The 22,084-nt window shown below is 31.9% G+C and overlaps 3 protein-coding genes across 7 annotated transcripts; 1 reads left to right on the top strand and 2 right to left on the bottom strand.

Annotated features, from left to right (window-relative positions):
* Nucleotides 1-332: 332 nt before the first annotated feature.
* Nucleotides 333-13,090, bottom strand: Vha100-1 (V-type ATPase subunit a family protein Vha100-1). Of its 3 annotated transcripts, none has more exons than XM_066735678.1 (11): nt 12,420-13,090; nt 12,054-12,359; nt 10,309-10,394; nt 3,553-3,679; nt 3,264-3,440; nt 2,971-3,183; nt 2,129-2,891; nt 1,574-1,797; nt 978-1,188; nt 717-888; nt 333-617 (listed from the first exon to the last, which is right to left on the bottom strand). In XM_066735678.1, exons 1-11 carry the CDS (start codon nt 12,534-12,536, stop codon nt 515-517), a joined length of 2,499 nt encoding a protein of 832 aa, XP_066591775.1. In that variant the 5' UTR covers nt 12,537-13,090; the 3' UTR covers nt 333-514. The 3 variants fall into 3 exon arrangements, with proteins under 3 accessions (XP_066591775.1, XP_066591776.1, XP_066591774.1); XM_066735679.1 differs by lacking the exon at nt 10,309-10,394 and adding an exon at nt 9,827-9,879; XM_066735677.1 differs by lacking the exon at nt 10,309-10,394 and adding an exon at nt 7,573-7,673.
* An 871-nt stretch (nt 13,091-13,961) lies between these two features.
* Nucleotides 13,962-15,454, bottom strand: boca (LDLR chaperone boca). Of its 2 annotated transcripts, XM_066735681.1 has the most exons (5): nt 15,314-15,454; nt 14,873-14,951; nt 14,714-14,788; nt 14,488-14,648; nt 13,962-14,435 (listed from the first exon to the last, which is right to left on the bottom strand). In XM_066735681.1, the coding sequence occupies exons 2-5, from the start codon at nt 14,912-14,914 to the stop codon at nt 14,252-14,254; spliced, it is 462 nt and encodes a 153-aa protein (XP_066591778.1). In that variant the 5' UTR covers nt 14,915-14,951; nt 15,314-15,454; the 3' UTR covers nt 13,962-14,251. The 2 variants fall into 2 exon arrangements, with proteins under 2 accessions (XP_066591778.1, XP_066591777.1); XM_066735680.1 differs by lacking the exon at nt 15,314-15,454 and having other exon boundaries at nt 14,873-15,108.
* A 301-nt stretch (nt 15,455-15,755) lies between these two features.
* Nucleotides 15,756-21,884, top strand: LOC136778642 (serine/threonine-protein kinase 11-interacting protein). 2 transcript variants are annotated; one of them, XM_066735674.1, is made up of 18 exons: nt 15,756-16,200; nt 16,268-16,564; nt 16,661-16,854; nt 16,926-17,262; nt 17,333-17,704; nt 17,775-17,853; nt 17,911-18,085; nt 18,172-18,304; nt 18,380-18,565; nt 18,838-18,915; nt 19,207-19,342; nt 19,403-19,521; nt 19,592-19,726; nt 19,817-20,013; nt 20,087-20,184; nt 20,249-20,451; nt 20,525-20,829; nt 20,890-21,884. In XM_066735674.1, the coding sequence occupies exons 1-18, from the start codon at nt 15,762-15,764 to the stop codon at nt 21,070-21,072; spliced, it is 3,666 nt and encodes a 1,221-aa protein (XP_066591771.1). In that variant the 5' UTR covers nt 15,756-15,761; the 3' UTR covers nt 21,073-21,884. The 2 variants fall into 2 exon arrangements, with proteins under 2 accessions (XP_066591771.1, XP_066591773.1); XM_066735676.1 differs by lacking the exon at nt 18,838-18,915.
* Nucleotides 21,885-22,084: the final 200 nt, after the last annotated feature.

Genomic DNA, 22,084 nt, shown 5'->3' with positions numbered 1-22,084 from the left:
GCGGGAAAGTACAAATATAACCGAGTACTATTTTGATTTTATTCAGAAAAATATCAGCGAGATAGAGGCTCAGTTCTTATCAGATAAATGTAAATTCTTTACGAAATGTATTTGATTATTAAAACATGGAATTACCGAAACGATAACAAAAAGAAAGACTATTATTCATTAACCCAATGTTCCAACTAAATAATCGGGATAATTTGTTTCCTTTGTAGGGTTTATTAACTTGTATTCACTTAGGTTATCATACTATTGAATAAAATAAATATACGTATACATGTGATATCAGGTATACAGTAACAGACTCACAGAGATTGAACAAGTCTTGATTAAATTCTATATATGTATTTATTTAAAATTAATAAGATAAACATTGCCGTAAATTTTTTTAATACAGTACATGGTACAGTTAATTCTAATGAAAAAAATCAGATCTAAATCACGACAGGAAATACAGATAGTATATGCTGCTATCGCATGTTTTTTCTTTGTCCTCTTCTTCTTACTAATATTATTCCTCTGTTCCAGATTGTGCAGCATCTAAAATAATCTCAAAGGAGAACGGCTGAAAACTGTAACCCTGTCCAGCATAGAATTTGCTTTGAAACTCTACCCTGTTGAGAGAAATTGAGAAGATTACAATATTGAATAAGGAAATTGATAAAATAAACAGATTAACGGGTATTAAAAAAAAGCTGTAAGAAGATAATTACCAGTGAAGACGTAGAGTATGCAGAAAGGCGGAAAGTCCTTCCATCAGAACCAAAATGCCCACAGTCAAAACTGCCCAAAATGCAAATATTGCCCATAAGAAAATTCCTCCGAACCAGCCTTCGCGGACTAAACCGTTCCTCATTACCATGTTCCATAATACCTCGGAGAGTTCTTTCAAAAAGAAACGACAATGAATTATTTTCCTTTATCTCAAGTGAAGATTTATTGATAATAGTACAAAGTAAAGGGTGAAAACTTACGTGCATGAGCAAGGGATAGTGCCCAAAGTCTCAGATAGGATGCTGTATGCGAGACACTCCCAAGGACATACTCGATTGTATGGATACCTTGATGAATAAATACTTCTGACATATCTTCCTCTTCTTCCTTATGAGCTCCCTGTGCAACAGCTCCAGTATTTTGAAGTGCTCCAACACCACCCTCCACGTCTCCATTTTCGTGCACTATACCCTGATATCATCGATATGATTTTAATAAAATGGTTTAACCCCTAACTAAAGTGTCAGATGATCTTTCCTTTTGGATTTGACCTGATATTTGACACTGACAGTTAAGGGGTTAATCATAATTATATAAACCCTCAGGGTACGAACTTAGTCTATTATACCCGAGCAAATCATTTAAAGATGGGCCATACTTTAACAAATGTAGCAAACACACTAAAAACTACTCCCCCCTCAGCGTTCCCAATTTTAATCAAAATTATAAGATATTAAATTGTTAGGTTCTGGTACACCCATGTGCGCGTGCTCAGCGTTACTTTGTCACAGTTCGTACCTCGATGAAGATTAAGCGAAAATTATAACTCTTATTGAATTCTTCTTATTAAATTTACTTGAACTAGCTTCTTTTTGTTATGGATCATTAGAAGAGGCTTGGCCAAAAGCATCCACGGTACGCAAAGAAGTGCCAAGACTACGAGGAGCCTTTGAAAACCATCTTGACCGGCATACATCCACGGATAGCAATTGTCGACTTTGTTTGGCGGTTTGAACAATACCATGTTGATAAACGTAATTAAAACTGAAGGTGCACAGGCTTGAGTTTCGGCAAAAACCTCTGAAATAAAATCGTAATGAGCGACGAGCATATTTACTTGCATAAATTTAGGGAAAATGTACAATTGGAAGCTTCAAAAGTGCATGGTTATTTCTTTGTTACATAAATGTTTCAGTCGCAATGAAAAATATGTAGCAGACTGTAAACATAAAAGTGTGGTACTGCTAAATATTGTCCATATGTAATACTAGATTTGTACAATGACAAAGTTACCGAATAAGACTGTAGCTCTTGATTATGTGAAAAATATAAAGAATGACTTGTGTTAAAATATTGATCCTTTGAAATTTCCAATTATACACTTGTCTTATTAACTTATATCCAGATATACCATTGTCAGCAGCATACTTGATCCACTTGATAAACATGAGGAGAACCATATAGAGGAATAGGAATACCAAGAAAAAAATCTGCGGTATAAATTCGCAGATAATGCTATCCTTCCTTTTGAAGTACAAGTGATTCCAAAGACCAACAATGACACCGAACAACATGTGAATCACTCCAAAAATAATGGAGATTTTCATCTTGTAGGAATTTAAGAAGATGATCTTATTCTCTGCTAATTGCCATACAGGATCCATTCCTATTGGGTATGGATAATGCGCAAAGTCATTATATTTGGGATTCAATATCAATGCTTTGTTGCTTTGGACAGTACTGGCGTTGTAGTTAACGGTCCAATATGAACCGAATATATTCAATGATTTAGAAAATATATCATTGTATATGAATCCTGTGTATATAGAGAATAAGCCCATGAGGAAGATAATGTATCGTCCACCGAAGAAAATATTCCATATTTCATTGTCAGTTTTTTTAGCTGCCAGTGGCTTCTCCTTCAATACCATCCAACCTCCGAATAAAAACATGATCAGACCGTGGCCAGAATCACCAAACATAATAGCGAAGAGAAACGGGAAGGTTATGATGGTGTACGGTGCCGGATTCATTTCCCTGTAAGAAGCTACACCATAGGCATCTATCAAGGCTTGGAAGCCTTTTGTGAATTTGTTCGTGCGATTGTAAGTCGGTGGGTCCTCAAACGTTTCCATGCGGTTTAAGATAGGTGGGACAGAGCTGCCACTTCGTTCCTGAAAATCCATAAGGTTACGACTTAAGGATGCAATTGAATTCTCTTGATAAGAAGAATATATTTTTAAAAATATTTACGGTTCCACGACGTAGAGCAAGTTGAATAGTTTCGATATCCAGAACAGGTACCCAACATTCAGCGATCAAACATTTCTGAGTTACGTCCAAATTGAATAGATTCAGGGTATGATAAATCGCTTTTATCTTGCGAACTTTTATGAACCAATTCTTAATATTCTTAGCAGCAGCTACCAAGACACGATGACGATGGTCTTGAGTTTGGCCCAGAACCTGTTTCAAGGGAAAGAAATTAATCGATAAATCAATGTAAATTAGTTGTTAAACAAGTAACAAAGAATCTCATATAATACTGTATTCAAATCCTCTATCCTAGTCATGACTCCCATGGCCATCTCTCTTCTGTCTGAGGGAGCCTCGGGGCAGGGATACAAAGTAGCTCGGAAGCCCTCGCAAATTTTCTTCACTCGTGTCTTCAGCTGATCACCTTGGAAGAAGATGATGAAAACTGACTTGTACACTTGATCTCCCTGTTAAAAAATTAAACCTTTTAATAATTTACGTATCACTTTTTTTATGCGTATAAAACATTATAATAAATCTTTCTTAATTCCCTTTTTCAATGTTGGTAAATTCACTTACGGTTGACGGGTCCTCCAATGGCGTCTCGATTTCCGCTTGACGAAGGAAAACATTTCCACGACAGGCTCGCCAAAGCATACGCTCGAAGGCTGGGATACGCTCGCGAAGAATTACCCCTGCTACGAAGCTATATTAAATCAATTAACAAAAATCATAATTAATATTTTTCCTCGATACAATATATAATAAAAATTTTTACACGAAGTTTAATCACACGGTATTGGCCAGTTAATCGCCACATTCGGTTATACAAATAGGGGTGCGTGCCATTTATAACGATCGATGGCTCTGTTAAAAAATATTGACTGATATTTTGGAGTATTCCATCAAGTTTAATTTCTTTTTTAAGATAAAAAAATTCGTTTGTATTGAATAAAGAAATACTACCACTTGAAAAAGAATAACAAAAAATTAGAATTATATACAATTTCTATGTAACTGTACTCATAAATTGCATATAATTTATTTACCGATGATTGCAATTGTCTTTCTGCATTTACAAATTACAGCTATTAATAATTCATCGTAATTTTAATTACAAAAATTATATTTAGTCAAATAATGTTACAGACTATTGTGTGCATAGAAGATAGACCACTATATGCACGTGGGTCCTTTTATTTTTTATATTTTATAACTACTTTTTCTCACAAATCTATCACAGACCTCTATAAAGTAAATGTTTACAATTTTGATGTTTCGTCAGGTCTTTAGCTAAAATTTAGGAGATGGGAGATGAAGTTGCATACTTAAGAAATAGCGCATTCACGCGTTTAATATAGTCAATTATTCAAATTTATTTCCCCATGTACCTACTCTGACATTTCACAATGTTATAGAAGAGGATTCTCTTTACCTCGTGAGCCATCGATCAAGCGACACCCCGTAGTACACACAGAGTGTGTGATTTAAGGGTATGAACGAAAAATATATAAAGAAGAGAGAGAGAGAGAGAGAGAGGAAATTTTTAGATAAAAATTCTAATAAAATTTATTCTCCTCTCCCTTAATTTAGGAGCAATCATTAATTAAACATTTCTTTATGAGAATGCTTATAATTAGCTGATAATCGTTTGGAGAATCAGACGAGTATGCAAATTTAAACCTCGGTACTAAATACGAAATTGTAGCAAATAACTCATTGAATTTGTGTTAGTAATCGTATACAAGTATGTGACAGGTCAGTGGCCAGGCTTTGAAAACCACTGCACGTGTTATATAATGTGTAAATAATAAGATAAATCAATTGTAACATTATAAAATCAAAATTTGACAAATTTCTAAATTATTTCATTTGAATTTCATACAGCTATACTATATTAATATGAGTTCAAGTGTGAGGTAAATATGACTAGTGTCATATCACGTGCTGGTGCGAGATCAACGCAACAAAAAGAATGAAAAATTACTCTTAAATTAAAGAAGATAGAACAAAATTTGACTAGCATTTTTATCTTAAAATCTCACCTCCCCCATACATTTTCCACGTCAGCACCCTTAAATCACACACATAGGCTTGCCATTCCCTTCTCTATTTGTTCCACAGCACTGTCCACTTTTTATTAATTCTACAAAAATTTACCTTGTACTTTTAATCAATTATCAACGTACATAAATTACTTTTAAAAATGCCTTAGTCTTTATTTCAACACTATATATATATATTAGGGTGGTCGTTAAAAAAAAATTGTTTGACGGATCCCCAAAAACCACTAGTATTTGATGAGAAACTACAGTGGTTGAAACCTGTGGCCTGATAAATGATGGAAACACGTGCCTCGATGCGATCAAATACAATTTTCGAAGAATTTTACAGTTTTTCGCAGATAACTCATTAAATATTCGATTCTATAAAAAGATGCATATAACCTTTTCTCTGAAGAATTAAATTCTACATAATAAAGGTTCTATACATTTTTCTTCTAGAATGCATAATAATCGAGATATTCCTGAAAAATCGATCCTCTTTTTCGTTTATACACATTATATTGATTTGTTTATATGAATAATTATTTTTAGTTTACTGTACAATTAACATATTTTCTTAAATTAAGAGAAATAAAATGTGTAACTACAGCGAAATAAGAATAACTATTCACATGAGCATGTCAATATAATGTGTATAAACGAAAAAGAGGATCGATTTTTCAGGAATATCTCGATTATTATGCATTCTAGAAGAAAAATGTATAGAACCTTTATTATGTAGAATTTAATTCTTCAGAGAAAAGGTTATATGCATCTTTTTATAGAATCGAATATTTAATGAGTTATCTGCGAAAAACTGTAAAATTCTTCGAAAATTATATTTGATCGCATTGAGGCACGTGTTTCCATCATTTGTCAGGCCACAGGTTTCAACCACTGTAGTTTCTCATTAAATATTAGTATTTTTTAAGGATTCGCGAAATTTTTTTTTTTTTTAATGATCACCCTAATATATATATATATATATATATATATATTTAGCGTCTGTCCACTAGAGTGCGATGAATGGCAAGCCTGCCTATACAAGAAGCAATGCCAACATTTCACTCCTTCAGACCGTAATATCTGGTTTCTATGTTTCCAACAAAGATCTATCGTCTCTTTTTCAATCTGTATCGAACGATCAAATAATGTATATATGTATACAATAATTCATACAGTAATCCAAAATACGCAAAATTTCAGTATACGCCCTGCAAAAGTTATATTTCATTCTCAGTATCGTTTTTGCCAATTCTCGTCGAATGATGATTTCTGTAGCCATGGCCCTTCTTTACATACCTGAATCTTTTATCGCTTTATGTACTTTCCTTGGTTTCTGAGCTGGTTCAAATAACAAACAAAATTCAATCAGGACTATCAAACTTTTAATCCAATTATTTGCAACAGCGCAATTGTTACTTTTGTGGTCTAAGACTGACAAAACAATGAACACAGGATAAGGATTAAATATACTTCTAGAGTTAAATACTTAGATTTAAGAAATTCAAGATACACACATACAATTGCAGATTTATACTTGTACGAGAACAAATTTATGAAGGGGAAAGGTCTGAATCATTCATATTAATTTTGGCAAGTGTCATGGAATAGAAAATTACATTAATAGTTATTCAATGCTAATAAATGCGTATTTTGATTACCATAAAAAATGTAAAACCAAAGAAAAAAGGAATTTAAGAGAATTTGACAGATTGGTTCGATTAATTCTGCGTTGTACGAACGACAAAGAAAGGGTCTATGCGGTTCAAAGTTTGGCCATGCAGGAATGCTACTCTATCTACAAGTTTTATAATGATGACACCCCATATATTTATGATAATAATTTTCAATGATCGGATATGTATAATAATATAGAGTTTTAATTAGTGCTTTCGGGACAGCATGAATATTGAACACCATATTACATTAGAGGGACCGCGCACACATACCAATCCTACGACAATGAAACAAAAATGTGCAGTATATGCATGTGTACTCGTACTCTACCAGCGAATTACACAACCTTTTCTTAACTTTGTCTAATGCCTACCCGTACATCATTGCATCATTCCAGTAAAATTGGTGTACGTGCACGAATGATTACTCAACGAAATCCTCGTAATATAAATATATAGTCCTTCCCTGTTCGTGGCAATAAAATTGAAAACAATTATTTCTCATTGTCTTTGCTGGATCCTTCATTCCGATATAATTGCAAACTCGTTGCATCGTTTCAGTCACGAGCTCCTCTTTCTCCTAAAAGAGTCAGATTTTTTTAATATAGTTTTTAACAATAATTTTCTTTTTTCAACAAACTGACTATTTTACCAGAAAGAGCAGTTGACGAGATCTCTGAAATGGTACCACGAGTTTGCGATCCGTTGTCGAGACACGGTTTGCTCCGTAGTATCGGTATGAGGGATCCCGTTCAATGTACTCGATGCATTTGGTTTCTCGTGTTTTTCGTATGGTGCGTGTGTGTGTGTGTGTGTGTGTGTGTGAGAGAGAGAGAGAGAGAGAGAGAGAGAGAGAGCTTGGAGTATGTACGTACCCCAACTGTACAGGACCAAGGGCTGACTGCCGGGCGATATTATCATCACTAATCAACGCGCGTGTCATGGACTCGGTGGGATTCAAGCCTGCGTGCTCTCGCTGACGATACAACAGACAAGACACAACCACATTAGCACACTAAACATGACATAATATAACAAACGGAACAATCCAATAGCGTCGTTTTCCGTCTGGTTCTCTTTCAGTTTCAGGAAACACGACGGTCCCCATCCTCTATTCTTCAGCCACGCCAACTACCCCCTTTTGCATGGGCTTCGAACTAGTTGAAACCAGTAAGAAATGTACATCTTCTACTTTCGATCTACGAAATCCAGCGCATACTTCGCGTTGTACGTATCTTACAGTAGGTACACCAGCTATCAGACTTTAAACCATTTATGCGCGTATATATGCCCAACTCCGATTTTAATATTGCAATATTTTATCATGATACATATCTTTCAATTTATACAACTATGCGAACGTTGGAAAAGTTCTCAGAGGATTTCTTTTTTTTTTAAGTTGGTAAATGAGGAAAGACTATTGTGTATCAGATATCTCGAAAAATCCCCCATATTCAGATTTCATTGTTATCTCTATATATGTAAATGACGGATTAATTTTGAGCGCTTTGAATAGCCATTTAATTCGTTTCGCAAAATATACAAGCTTAGAGAATTTTTAATTGAAAATTCTCTTAGAAGATTATACTCGCGACTGGAAATAATAGCAAGTTAATTGATTATTAAATATACATAATATATTACTTTTGGCAAATAATGTTAGTAAGCAGCCAGGTGAGAGAGTGAACGGTATAAGCAAAATGCAAACAAGCCCTACGAGGTCGTATTACTAGTTTATCAAATACGGCACACACTACGGTATACATACATATCTATCTACACACTATGGTGATTTTTAAAAATTAAATTTTCAGATGTATGTGAAAAAACACTAGTATTCTCGATGAGAAACTTTGCAGACTCGAACCTTCTTGGCGGAGAGCGAACAGAGGAGCCCGCGTGCCTCAACGCCTTCAAAGTTTCTCTGTTTTTTAAATAAATTTTCAAGTTTTTCATCAAAGGCACTTTGAGTTCCCTGTTACATCTCCCCCAAAATGATCGAAGCCTCTTTAGTTTCTCATGAAATACCACACAGCATTTCGTAGGATGCCGATGAAAATTTTAATTTTTAACGACCACTCTGGACAAACGCGAACCTAATCTCTTGGCGAGCCATACAGACATTCTACCGGTTCAATTTGATCACGTATACGAAACGTTACAGAATGTCACATTTCACCAGCAGCACGTTGGTGTGATTCGCCACGAGTTTACGTTCGAGTGTATATACACGAACCTTCGGAAGCATCAAAACATACAAGGTGCAAAAATGTAGTATTATACGTACCCATGGCCACGCTATCATCATCATTTTTGTTATTTACATATATTTTTATACACATATCTGACCAATTCTCGATACGCTAATCTAACATTCAAATCGGAATGAAAAAATTTCAAAAGCCTTCAAGTTCGCTTTTGCTAAGAAGCTCGATACAGTTTGAAAATATGTTATATTTCTTTTTATTTGATTATCTTCAAGGACGATGTCAAACTGTATCAACTGTTATATCAAATTGAAAAATCTAGTAGTATCACTGAGGTGTTCTTTTTTTTATGACAAACAGATTTAAGGGGGATATATAAGAGGAGCTCGTTATTCCATTAAATTAATTATAAATGTGTATACAATTTGTTATACCAAACAGTCATGATTTCTTTTACGAGAGCATCCAAAATTGCCAAAGCATCGAAATATTCTACTCACAACCTCAATTACTTTTCTATAAAATTGCACGAGAAACGTTTCATCAGTAGAGTCCATAATAGAATGTAAGCGAGTAAACGAATATATTCTCTACGCGGATGAAAAAACAAATTAGGGATAAAGGCAGATGCTTAGGCAATCAAAAAGAAACCTTTCTTAAAAAATTAACAGTGAAACAATCAAGATCAAACGTATTAATGTTAATAAGAGAAATAAAGAAAATCAAGGGAGAAGTAAGAAAAAATGATTGAAAAGAAGAAAAAAAATATCTTGTTGGATTTGTTAATTATTATTGTAGCAAATAGCTAATCCAATGATCTAAATTGTTCTGAGATTTTTTAAGCAGGCCTTATCTTCAACGCATATATAGGCACTGAGATAAAAAAAATTTGCAAGCTTAATAACGGTTGATAGCAGCTTGCCTGAGGAGATTCCTAAACTGTCCTCCTATGGTATCCACTGCAAGGTACACGTGCTGTAACCACATAACACTCTAACGCGCCCGTCCTTTCTTTTCCCATTCTTCATCTTATTAGATTCAAACACTTTGCTCGTCAAATCGTACAAAGAGCAGCGACAAAACACTGTAAAAGCTTCGCAGCTTATATTGCTTCTTTTATTAAAACGAGCAGGTCATACTTGATTTAGGAAGTGGCCGTGTACCATTAAGATATTACAAATAAAAAGAAAATCCAAGATTCTCGGTCACTGACGTATCCAACACAAAGCATAGAGAGAAGACTACGTTTAGCAATTATATACTGATTGTAGTTCCATTTTATATTTTTTGTGCGAGGTAATCACTCTTCGATGACTTTCGAATAATCGAGGTGCCAAGAAAGTATATTTCTGCTCACTTCTCTTTGCTCTGTATTAGGTCAATTTACACGCGGTAATTAATTACCCGAGCTTGAGAGCCTGACCGCCAGCGCGGAGGCCCTCTTCACCCAAAAGTGTAACTTGCTCTTCCTCACGACTTGGATCTGCCATCTGCGACACGATATCTTGATGCTCAATCTGCCAAAAAACACACGTAGCCCTTCTTCTGCCCTGTCTCTCCATTTATCTGACAAATTTTTTATTAATACCTATCTTATTCTCTCGTCAGCATTAAAGATCTTCTGGTAAATAAAGAGCTGCGGAGAGCTCTGTTTGAAAAGGCAGTACAATTTACTATGCTGTGAATCCAAGTCCCTTATTCTACATTTTACTAGCTCGGTAAGATAATCTTTATTCGCAATTTAAATTGAGACAGGCACAAACGTTTGCAGGGATGAGAGATTTAGTTTGATAAGAATCTAAAATTTCATTTGTTACTTCCACGTGCATCAACAAACTTTTCTACGGTTGATATTTATGTAATTTGGTCCATTTTGTCTCTTAAGAATCTATAATGCTTTTTAAGCTGAGAATTATGAAACAATTTTGAGAAATTAAAAAATGTAAACTCTATTCTTTTACATTATGTTTTTGGTCAATACATATATACTCAGATTTCGACATATTTGTAAATTGAGCCTTGTGTATTATTACCCTACATTTTTTAAATCCATTTAGTGCAATTTCCTAATAGATCAAAGTTGAACCTTATTGAGACAAGAATTTTTAATGAAATAGAAATTTATTCTAATTGAAAAGAAGAAAAATTGCATTAAAAAAGATTTCCAATGATTATGATATATTTAAAAAAATATGAGTTAAAGCTTCTGTACTTTCACAAAATGAAAAAAGCGTTTGATCTATATATCAATTAATACAATTATTATAGCATAAAATAGAAATTATTCAAATTTATGGGAAAACCAATCTATCTATATAATAATAACAATCTCAGAGTTTGATTCCCTGGAATTTTTAGAGAGACTGAGCATGGCAGAGCTACTTGTGGCCTTTGCAGTTCTGTAACTTGGTTAGTTGGCAACACTAACGCATTAAATATTCCTAAAATCACTCAATATAATGATTAGCGACATATAACCAAAGGCATTCTGATACTAAAAATATCTTATTGAAATTGTCCTTCTAATTAGTGCATTATTTCAATTAGCAAATGTCATCACATGATGTGTATTCAGCTAAATTTGCATTTTAAAATTTTGCAAAGCATTTAATTATTATTTCTTATTGCATTAAAATTCATGCTCTTCAGCTGCTGTTTTAGCCCACAAACCAGAATTGAAATACATAAATCAATAAACAGTGTCAGATTCATATTTAAACAATAATTCTATACGATCACCAATTAAACACCATTTATATATTATCATACCTTACTTACTTAATTATTTATATTCCATGTTCCATTTTTTTTTTATTATATTTAAAGAAGTTACTACTCGTGCCTTTTTAACAAGACATTAGAAATAATTTTAATTAGAGATAAAACATAAAAAAAGCTCAAGCTATCATATACGCAATGTACTTTGCATAAAATGCAGCAAGGTGAAACGCAATTAACAGCTGATCAATGGTTTCATGTATAATAAAAGTGCAAAAGTAGTGACATTACATGAAAATATTATTTTACTAGGTATTTTAATTCAATTAGATAGCTTCGACGAGCAATCTACTCATAATAAACCTAAATCACATCACACATGGGTGCATATATAAAAATATTTATGCAACCCTTTGTATAAAAAATTTTACCTCGTCAAAAAAGACCTGAGTTTTTCTCAGAATATGCTTCAATTCCGTCAGCTCTAAAAAGTTACGTTTTAGGGCTTCAGCATTGAGGTTAACTTCCCGTAATTCATTCTCCAGCTTTTCAAAAGTAGCCTCAAGGTCGATCATCTCACGAGGCTGAGGAGCCTCAGGGTTTTCTCCAGTATCAAGCATAGGTATGCCATCCTTCTTGATTTCCTTCTCCAAATAACGTAGCTTCCTCTCCATCTCATCACAACGTCTAACCTCATTGACAAATTTTCTTTGGAAGGCATTGACATCAGGATTTAACTGAAATATTACATATAGTTGAAAACTTCATCTCAACTAATAAATCTTTGCATCACTTACATCTCGAAATTGCACAAGACCTAATTCTCCAAGTTCCGATACACAAGCATAGGCTGCCTCGCTTTGCAAGAAGAGCTGACACAAGGTCATCTCCTCGCTACGGAAAAGTGATCCCATTTTCAAGATTGATAAAACCCTGTTGATTTCAAATAAAATTATGAAATATCCTGAAGAACTTATTTAATATAGCAAATGGGCTAAATGCGAAAAGCATGAAAGCTTCGAAAAGTACCAACGCCCACTTTCAACCAATATATTCTTGCACTTATATTCTTAATAAATTAAAAATCACGAGCTAGCGAATGTTCCTCTTGATGGTTCTTTAATTCTTTAGTGTCACACAGTCACACGTTTCGCATATTATAAAGGGCTGAAGAGGGGCAGACAACTTTTTAAAGTTCCCAGCTGAAAATTCAGCTGAGTGGCACTCGGTCGCGCGCGGGTATCTGACAACGGCACTCGAGTCACACAACCCGTGATTCTCCTGGATAATACACTTTTATCCTTATCTCGTGACCAAGACCAAGGCCCAAGTGGCTGAAGCGGCTCCCTTCGTCCGTCATGCGTCGTCGTCGTGTCACACACGAATCGATCGAGTTATGCGAAATATTTAGGCGTATGTATTGTATGTACTACATTTAATTCGTGTACATACATACATATGTGTATTCTTTTCTAAAATAATGTTAACCTTAGAGCACGAAAAATTAAAGGCTGCCACCAGGTCCAGGGGATAAAATCATGGCGCCAGCGGCCACGAAGTGTCAAATAAATTAACTATTTTATTTGCGAGTCTTCCGAAGTGTTTTTATAATAACCTCGCGGAAACTTTATTTGGAAACGGAGAAAAAAGTAAGCCTCCCTTAATAAAGAAATGATCAAGCCTTGATAAAAATGATCTATTCCCTGAAATTTAAAAGTGCGGAAGGGTTTAGTTATTTAAAAATGGCGAAATAACATCAAATAACATTGGTAATTGTTATCCCTATTCCCTGTGGCACCAGTGGCACCACCTATAACCACTAGTAAAGTAAGTCACCACCCTGTGGTTAACTTCATTCATGTTGCTTTCCTTCATCTCCACTCCAACCTAACTTATGTGGGATGATTGACTGAGTGCTCTATGTCGGAGTAAATTCTTGATTGCTGTTAGTTAATATTAATTGTAAAACTGTCTAATTCAGGGGAGTAAGTATTTGTTTCTTTATATTTAATATGTCTCGTAACGTTAATACTTGAATCAATGATTTAGAAGGGAACGAAATAAATCCAGCATGCCAGAACCTGTTCAGCATCAGGTAAACGCTGCTGGCAAAACGTTCCAAACTCTGTACCAAATTTCCAAATTGCTTAATACAAACTTGGACCCAGCAACGCTAAATATCTGCGTTAGATTATGTGAAAATGGAGTTAATCCTCATGCCTTGGCAACAGTAGTGAAGGAGCTGCAGCGGGAAATGAAGACATTGAACAGTATACCAACCACAGAATCTTCTTCTAGCAAAGGATGCATCGGCAAATAATTTATTCCATGAAAAATAAAATATATACATTCTATAACAGATGATCAATTAATACTTACCATTCAACAGACATTTTCTTCCATAATAGCATATTAATTAAACTTTAAAATGTTCTTAATGAAAATATTTATTTTAATAAAAAAGAGTCATCAATATTTATGTTTTCTAAATTTTGTATAATTATCTCAAACTAATATAATTATCAAAAAGCTTTATCAAACTTATATATTTATATTTGCATTAAAAAGAAAAATAACTTATCTAAATTCAAAAAGTAAATTTTATGCCAAAATAATGTGGAACATCTTGTTATAATTCTAATTTCTCCCCACCTAAGTGATTTATTGGCTTCTTTGCTGGATCTCTGTAATAGGTTTGTCCTTCAAGCATAACATGAGAGAGCTCTGGCTGTTGAAGTAAATAATTTTTGGCATCTATAGCTTGCGAGCCTTCTCTGAACATAAATATTGCTCTTTTTGATTCAATGGGATATCTAAAAAGTGTAAAATTGAAATATATTTATAAATATCTCATATTTCTCTTACCTTTCTGCTATAATATGATTATTTTGTAGACTGCTTTGCCAGATCTTCATAATTGTTTCTGCTTTACTTTCTGACAATTCTGGACTTGCATCAACAAACATCATTACACCTTTACCCTTCTTAGTCAATTTTAATAAATTATCAGGATTTGTTGTATCAAGCTAATTTAAATAAATGAATTAAAAGTTATATTTATTATTAACAATTATTGTTTATTAAAAATTACCTTTGAAAAATCTATTTGTGGACTTGGTCTAAGATGTTCTGGAAGTTCGTCAGGTTCCAGTGGCTCATCATTACTCTAAAAGAATTGTAATTTGTAATAGCATAATAGAATATTGTAAATAAACAAATTGTATTGAGGAAAAATCATAAGCATACTAACTTCCCACTGGTCTAATAAATGCTCTAAATCTGCATCTGTCATATCTCTGATATCTTTTTCTCTCCATGATTTTTTTTTACTTAATACGCCAGCAGCGAAAATTAAAAATAAATAGTAAATACTTATAATTAATTTCATTGCTATTCTAATTTTTTAAAGTTAACCTATTTCTCTATTTGACACAATAACAGAAAGGCTCAAAAGGTTACATTTGGTTGCATGTATCCTTTCCTTTCTGATTTTAGATCGTGAATTTAGCAGTTTTAGTAAAATTATTTTTTTAACGTTGGCCAGATTTGTTAAGTTACTCAGTCAGTTTGCTTTTTAGAATTTTTCAGAATCAAAACGATCAAAACATGTTTAAAATAATTTTTAAAGTTTTTGATAAATTTGTTAAATAGTTTGGATAATTTTAGATATAGTACAATAAATTATACTTACTCAATCAAGGAAAGTTTTAGTTTACCTAATAACGAGAACTGTTTCAGCTACTCGGGATTAATAACTCGTGATAAACTAAAGAGCTACATACGATTCATACGAGATAATACGAACGAATGCTTTGACAGTGACAGGCGTAGTTAAATCCAACGTAAATAAATGTAACTATGGCTATTGTTCCATTTATAAAATGAAGAATATCATCAGATTGTAAATGCTAAACTGGATTTTGCAATTTATGTTAAAGTGCAACGAAATTAGTTAAAAAATTATGTAATTTTACAAGTTTTATCATTAAATACTAGTCTGTTATGATATTTGTATTTAGTGAAACTGATCTCTTTTCTTTTGTCTATCAATTATTATGACAATGAAACTTCAAATAGATTAAATCAAATTGTTGTGATGTAACATTTACACAATTGTATATATTATAATCTATGAAATAATGTCAATATTAATAAAAAATGTGTTGGATTTGGCAGAACTATTACGTCAGGATGGTGATAAAGTACTCAATGCAAACAGTAAACTTGCTTTATCAACAAAGCTTCTGTTCAATCTTAATTCAATATTTTCATCTTTCGTGGATGAAATAGAAAATTTAGAATCTTCGTTTCAAGTATGTAACAGTTCGAAAATTGATATTATCAGAGAATGTAAATTTATACACGATTTTGTACAAAAAACTATTGGATTGAAGATAACTTATGAGTGTGCCGATGAAGATTTAAGTGTTGATATTACCAAGTTTAGGCATTTAAAATATTTAGAGTTAAAAAAAGTTTCTATACCATTAGTAAAAGGCTTGCAAGGAATTAGAGATCAGTTAGAAAGTATCTCATGTGCTGGTAGAAAAGGAGTATCTTCTGTAAAACAGTTATTAGGTATTACATTTATTTTTAATGTTCTACTGCAAAAATATTTTAATCTCAAAGATTATGGTTTTTTTAGTTGACTGTGGTGGAGATAATGCAGCAGGATTCTTATGGGGTTCTTTGAGACAACTAGCTTTGCCTCATAATGGCCTTGAAAAATTAGATAAATCTTTGGAATTGGCACCTTTCTTACAGACATTAGATTTGAGTCATAATTTAATAACTTCCACAGCATATTTGGAGTGCTTATATGTTTTAAAATATGTAAATTTAGGATTTAATAAACTTGAAGCTGGACCTACTTTCAATAAGCTAACCTATCATACTTTACAAGTATTAGTTTTAAAAAATAATTTTATAGAAAGCATAGATGGTAAAATATATTTTATTTTATCTTATAGCTTATATATATAATATTACTAATTAAAAATTTTGAAAAAGTTAATACATTATTATCATTATATTTTAGGTTTACAGGGACTGGAGAATCTTAACGAACTAGATTTATCGTTTAATTGTCTTACAGAACATTCTGCATTATGGCCCTTACAAAGTATGTCTGCATTAATATGGGTGTCTCTGGAAGGGAATCCTTTGGCATATCATCCCAAGCATAGACAACGTACAATCAAGTACTTCCATCCTACCTTGTCTAACACTAAAGTAAATTCATAATATTATTATTTTATGAAAAATTCACTTATCCAATGTTTTTATTAACTGTATATGATTAGTTTGTCTTAGATCATTTACCACTTTCTAAATCTGAAAAACTCCAAATTGCGGAAAATAGAACCTTTCCAATTACATCAAAACACTCTATTTCTAGAGAGAATCTTTCTTCTTCCATAGTATCTACAGCATCCAATATGTCTTTATCTCTAGATGCATCGTCATTTAATAATATTATGGAACATAGTCAAAGTTCTGAAATGACTGATAGCATATCAAAACTTTCACAAAAATCTAAAAAGAAAAGAAACATAAAACAAGCGACAATAATTACTGATGATGATTTTGAAAAAGAAGAAAGAAAGAATTCTTCGAATAATCTATCATCCTCCCTTTTAGGTGATTATTAAAAATATTAATTATTATAATTAAATAAGAAATAATAATAAAACTAAAACTTTTTTCATAGAAACATCTTCTGATCATCTGGAAACTAAAAAACAAATTATTGCTTTGAGAGAAAAGTTTGGTAAAAGCGATTGGTTAAGAAGTCATGCAGGCGCGTATATTCAAGACATCATGGGGATTCAAGCAACATCTTCACCAACTCCGATTTCGAGTATATTGAATATTGAACCATCAGATGAAAAATTTAAAATAGTAAATATGTTAGATAGAAATATAGTAGAAAAATTGGATAGCATTGATGAAATTGAAACAAAGACAGAAACTGTGTCATTGAATTCTGCAAATGAAGCAGAAGACTCAGAAAAAGAAGATACTAATAATGTACAAAAATCAACTTCGAAAATGTCAAATTCAATAAATAATTTACATGAAGGTAAACTTTAAGCCTAATGAAAACTATATTCATTGTGTTGTTTTTTATTAATTTTTTTTGTTCTCATTAGAAAATAGTGATATATATGCAGTGCAGATAAAAAAGACTGAAACTGAAATGGAAGGATTATTTTTATCAATAACACCAAGGTAAGCATGCTTTATAATGTTATCATTTAATCTAAATTAACAAATCTTTTGGTGCAGCTATATAAAAGAAATAGAACCCATACATGGAGTAATTAAGAATATCTGGTCTGTAAATTCCATATTGTCATGTGTTTTGGGAAGAAGTGAACCAGTTACTATAGATATTATATACGATACAACACGGGAAAAGAGACAGAATAGAAGATATTTCTTAGATATTTCTGATGCTAAGGTAGCCCTTTTTTTTATTAAACAAACAATTAAAATTAATTCTATTTCATTTTATAGAGTTTATTAATATATTAATATAATTTTCAGCAAATAGCGGCAACGTTAGATGAAAAAATCAAAGCTCGACCAATTGTATTAAAAGTATTTAAATGTATAAAATGTTCAACTCATTTTTCTCAAGATGAGGAGTACACTACAGTTTCTGTAAAATCATTACCAGGTTTTTCTATCTTTCATTAATGTCTTTCAAGCAAATTTGTATTAATTAATAATATATATTCTAATTTTTGAAAAGGTGGTAAGCAACTAAAATGTCCAGCTTGTGACAGTCCCTTAGTGATACAAACTGATGAACTGTCGAGCGTTGGCGGTGAAAATGACAAAACAATACAAGATCCAGGACTAAGTCTTCTAAAGGAAAAATCTTTGGAGGATTTAGAAAAGAATGATTTAGAACATTCAGAGTCCCATTCTAGTATTGGTAAGTTTCTTTATTCAATAATGTTATGCATGTGTTGTTTTTAAAGAAGCTTTAAAAATAACAAAATGATTTAAAATAAATTCTTACTATCATTGAAAAACCATTTAATTTGGAGAACATCTTTTGAAAACAATAACTTTCATCGCGAATTAGAATGATTTATGACTCCTTTTGAATGATTTTAATCTTGAGTAACAGAGTATTACTTAAATTGTTCTATTAGTCTCTTTATATTTTCTTGATTGGGACTATAACATACTAATCCGGTGCAGGTGGAACAGAAGGTGGAGCTAAATCCATTACCACTTTTCTGGTGCACTGCGAATCTCACCCCCAAGCCCAAGTTTGCTGTAAGCCTTTTTCACAATAAGTCATGATATGACGTACTTTATTTTTCTATTTATTTCTTTATTATAAATAAAGCCACACTTAAAATTCTTGCTATCTTAATTTTGTATAACATAATAAACACGGTAGAATGAAACTTTTCAACTAAAAGTAATTGCATGCTGTATATACTTTGACTGCATGTTATTGTTATTTAAATTTGTATTAAACTTTAAATAGAAATGCTTTGCATTATTTATAGACATTATAAATAGAATTTATGGGTGTAATTACTTATTTTACTAATTTTATAGGTTCTGCTACTAGTTTGGAAGATTCCAGAGAATCCACTCCTTTAGCTAATGCATCAACCAAAAAATATGAAAGCGATATAGAAATACTCAGTAACCCAAGTCAAAGTAGCATTGAGGTGTTGGATGAAAATTCAAAGTTAGTTTTACAAGAAAGTTTGTAATACACATGTAATATTTACTGCTTTTCATTTTACAGAAGTTTAACACCAAAGAGAAAACGATCGTCTGAAGAAAGAAAAACATTTGTAACACCTTTAACTCCAATTCTAGATTCAGGGCCAATAACAGCAGGTTTGACAGAAAGCAGCTCTTCAGGTTTATATCTTTCTGTTTTATAGTCAATATTTCTTTACCAATTTTTTGAAATAGATTTACTTCTTTATAGGTTCATTAACAGACAGTATTTGCACTGCTTATGAAAACAAAGAAGCCCAAGGGACTATAAATAAAAAAAATATGAATAATGTTGAAAAAGAAACAATATTTACTCCTGTTACAAATTTAACTTCAATGTTAGGAGGTATTGCTCTAATTCTAGTGACATACTGCCTAAATGCCTTTAAAATATATTTCAAATCTTTTTCTACTTATTTTATTTTTTATCTTTTAGGATTATTACAGAGTATGAAAATTGGCAATAACAAGATGTCAGTTTTGAAATCCGAAGAAATGGAAGATTCCACTTTTTTTGGTAGTAACGTTCGTTATTCTTACTCAGACTTTAAAACCATAGATCACAGAGTAAAACTTCATATAATTTTAAATATCTTTGAGCACGAAAGCGAAGAAATTGTTTTTCTTCTCAGGGTAATTATTTAAAAAACGTTGAATCATTGATTTCCTTTTAAATTGTGATTAAAAATGCACTTATTAATTTCAGGCAGATATTTTCACGCAGTCACTGACAGAAATATTTCCTGGCTGCATAGTTTTATCAACAAATAAATGTTATCTTCTTAAAATTAATGGTTTTGAGGGGTAAGCAATTTTTTTTTTCTTTGACGAGATTAAAATAATTTGATATATTTTATTTTGTAAACAGAGAAGATCCACAAAAATGGTTGCACACCGAAGCAAGCTGGACAATTGATAGATTAAAATTATTTACTCCATTACCTTTCAAACAAGGTATAATAGTAGAGCTTGAGAAGTTAAATAAAATTACTGGAGAATTAGATAGCTTTTCCATTGTATGTATACTTCAAGATTTTCAAAGAACTTCAAATTTCCTATTTTATCTTACTGGTTAGTTATTCTATTTTTATGCTAGAAATATGATGTAGAATTTCATATTGATAAATAAATCTTCCATTTTCAGATATATCACTACCTGAGAACTGTGAAGTAGATTGTCATGTACCTGAGCATTGTATTAGCTTGGTGCACGATATGCTATCTAGTACAAATAATTATGAAAATGAGGCATCGATCAGAATACTTGCATTCTTTAGTTCTGCTACATTAAAGTTTGATAATACAGATACGAATGTAAACTATTCTGGACTAATAGTCACATCAACTGCTCTAATAATATTGAAGAGCAATCTAAACTGGTTAATTGTAGGGAATTCTGATCCACCTGAAATCTTAAAAGAGCAAGCAATGACAAACTTAATTGCAATAGTAAGTTAGATTTACTAATGTAATCTTATTTTTTTGTATTAACTGAATTTAATTTTTTAGGAATTCAATGATGAGAGCCTTACTTTAAATTTCTTAGATGATGTACTTGGTTTAGAGGAGACTTGGATCCTCCAATTTGTTTCTAAAGATGCATCAGAAGCTGTAATTTACGCAGTTCAGCCTCCATGGGAGAAATTATTCTCTATACCTTTACAAGTTACTACTAAAACAGTAGAAGCTTAAGTCTGTGAGTTTCAATTAAAAAAATTAAAGGTAGTATAGATAACTCTATTCACTCAAACATGATTGCTGTAAAATTAAAAATTATTATTAATAACAATTTATGTAATATATATAAATATACAAGTATGTAAATATTTTTTTACAATAATTCATTAAATGGTGCTGCTAGTAAATTCTGTAAAATATTAATACATATAGTATATTGGTTGTCCAATTTATAGATGCCAATTAAAAAAATTCAGATGGATGAGAGAATTTTAAGAAAGAACTTATATAAAATGTTTAGGATTAGTGATTATTTAAAAAGTTATTCAGGATGAAACATGCTTTATTTTCTATTGCTTGATAATGCAGTAACTCTCCTTCCATTAATTATGTATCAATAACTGAAACTATTGACTAGACTAATAGAATGTTTCAAAATAAAGAATCTTGAATTATTAATAATTATTTAAGGACTAGACTAAAAATTTTATATTTATTTTCTTAAAATTCCCTCTAGTTGGTATTTTTAGGTACCCACTCCTAGACCAAGGGACACCATATGTAAACAGATTAACAATTATATGAAAATTTTATAATAATTTATTCTATTACTATTATATAATAATATAAAAATTATGTCAAAGCACAAAAATTAATTAAGTTATCTCAAGATGTGTATACATAGAAATATTTATTATTGTCAAACGGCTGTTCTTCAATTTTTACAAATTTATATATAAAAAAATACACAAATAATACTTAATGATATTGATAATTTATAAAAAATGTAATAGTTGCATCCGCCCTTATCACTGTAGCTTTTGCTCTATTTATTAAAGTTTTAAAAATATTGATACACATAAAAAATAATATAATTTATATGTGCGCATGTGCACTTGCGTTTTCATGTATTACATGCATTATTTAATAGTGTTTGTATAAACACCTTATTGAGACTACTTGAGACAGTGCCGACACTGCCGACGGTGCCGACAGTGGCGTAATAAATATAGGGTCTGTGGGTGGT

This window comes from Prorops nasuta, unplaced genomic scaffold (assembly GCF_024137725.1).
Source record: "Prorops nasuta isolate Cenicafe-Biocafe unplaced genomic scaffold, Cenicafe_Pnas_1.2 PNAS00014, whole genome shotgun sequence".
Classification (NCBI taxonomy): domain Eukaryota; kingdom Metazoa; phylum Arthropoda; class Insecta; order Hymenoptera; family Bethylidae; genus Prorops; species Prorops nasuta.
The sequence above is the reverse complement of the archived record's forward strand: the minus strand, read 5'-3'. Positions and strand labels throughout refer to the sequence as shown.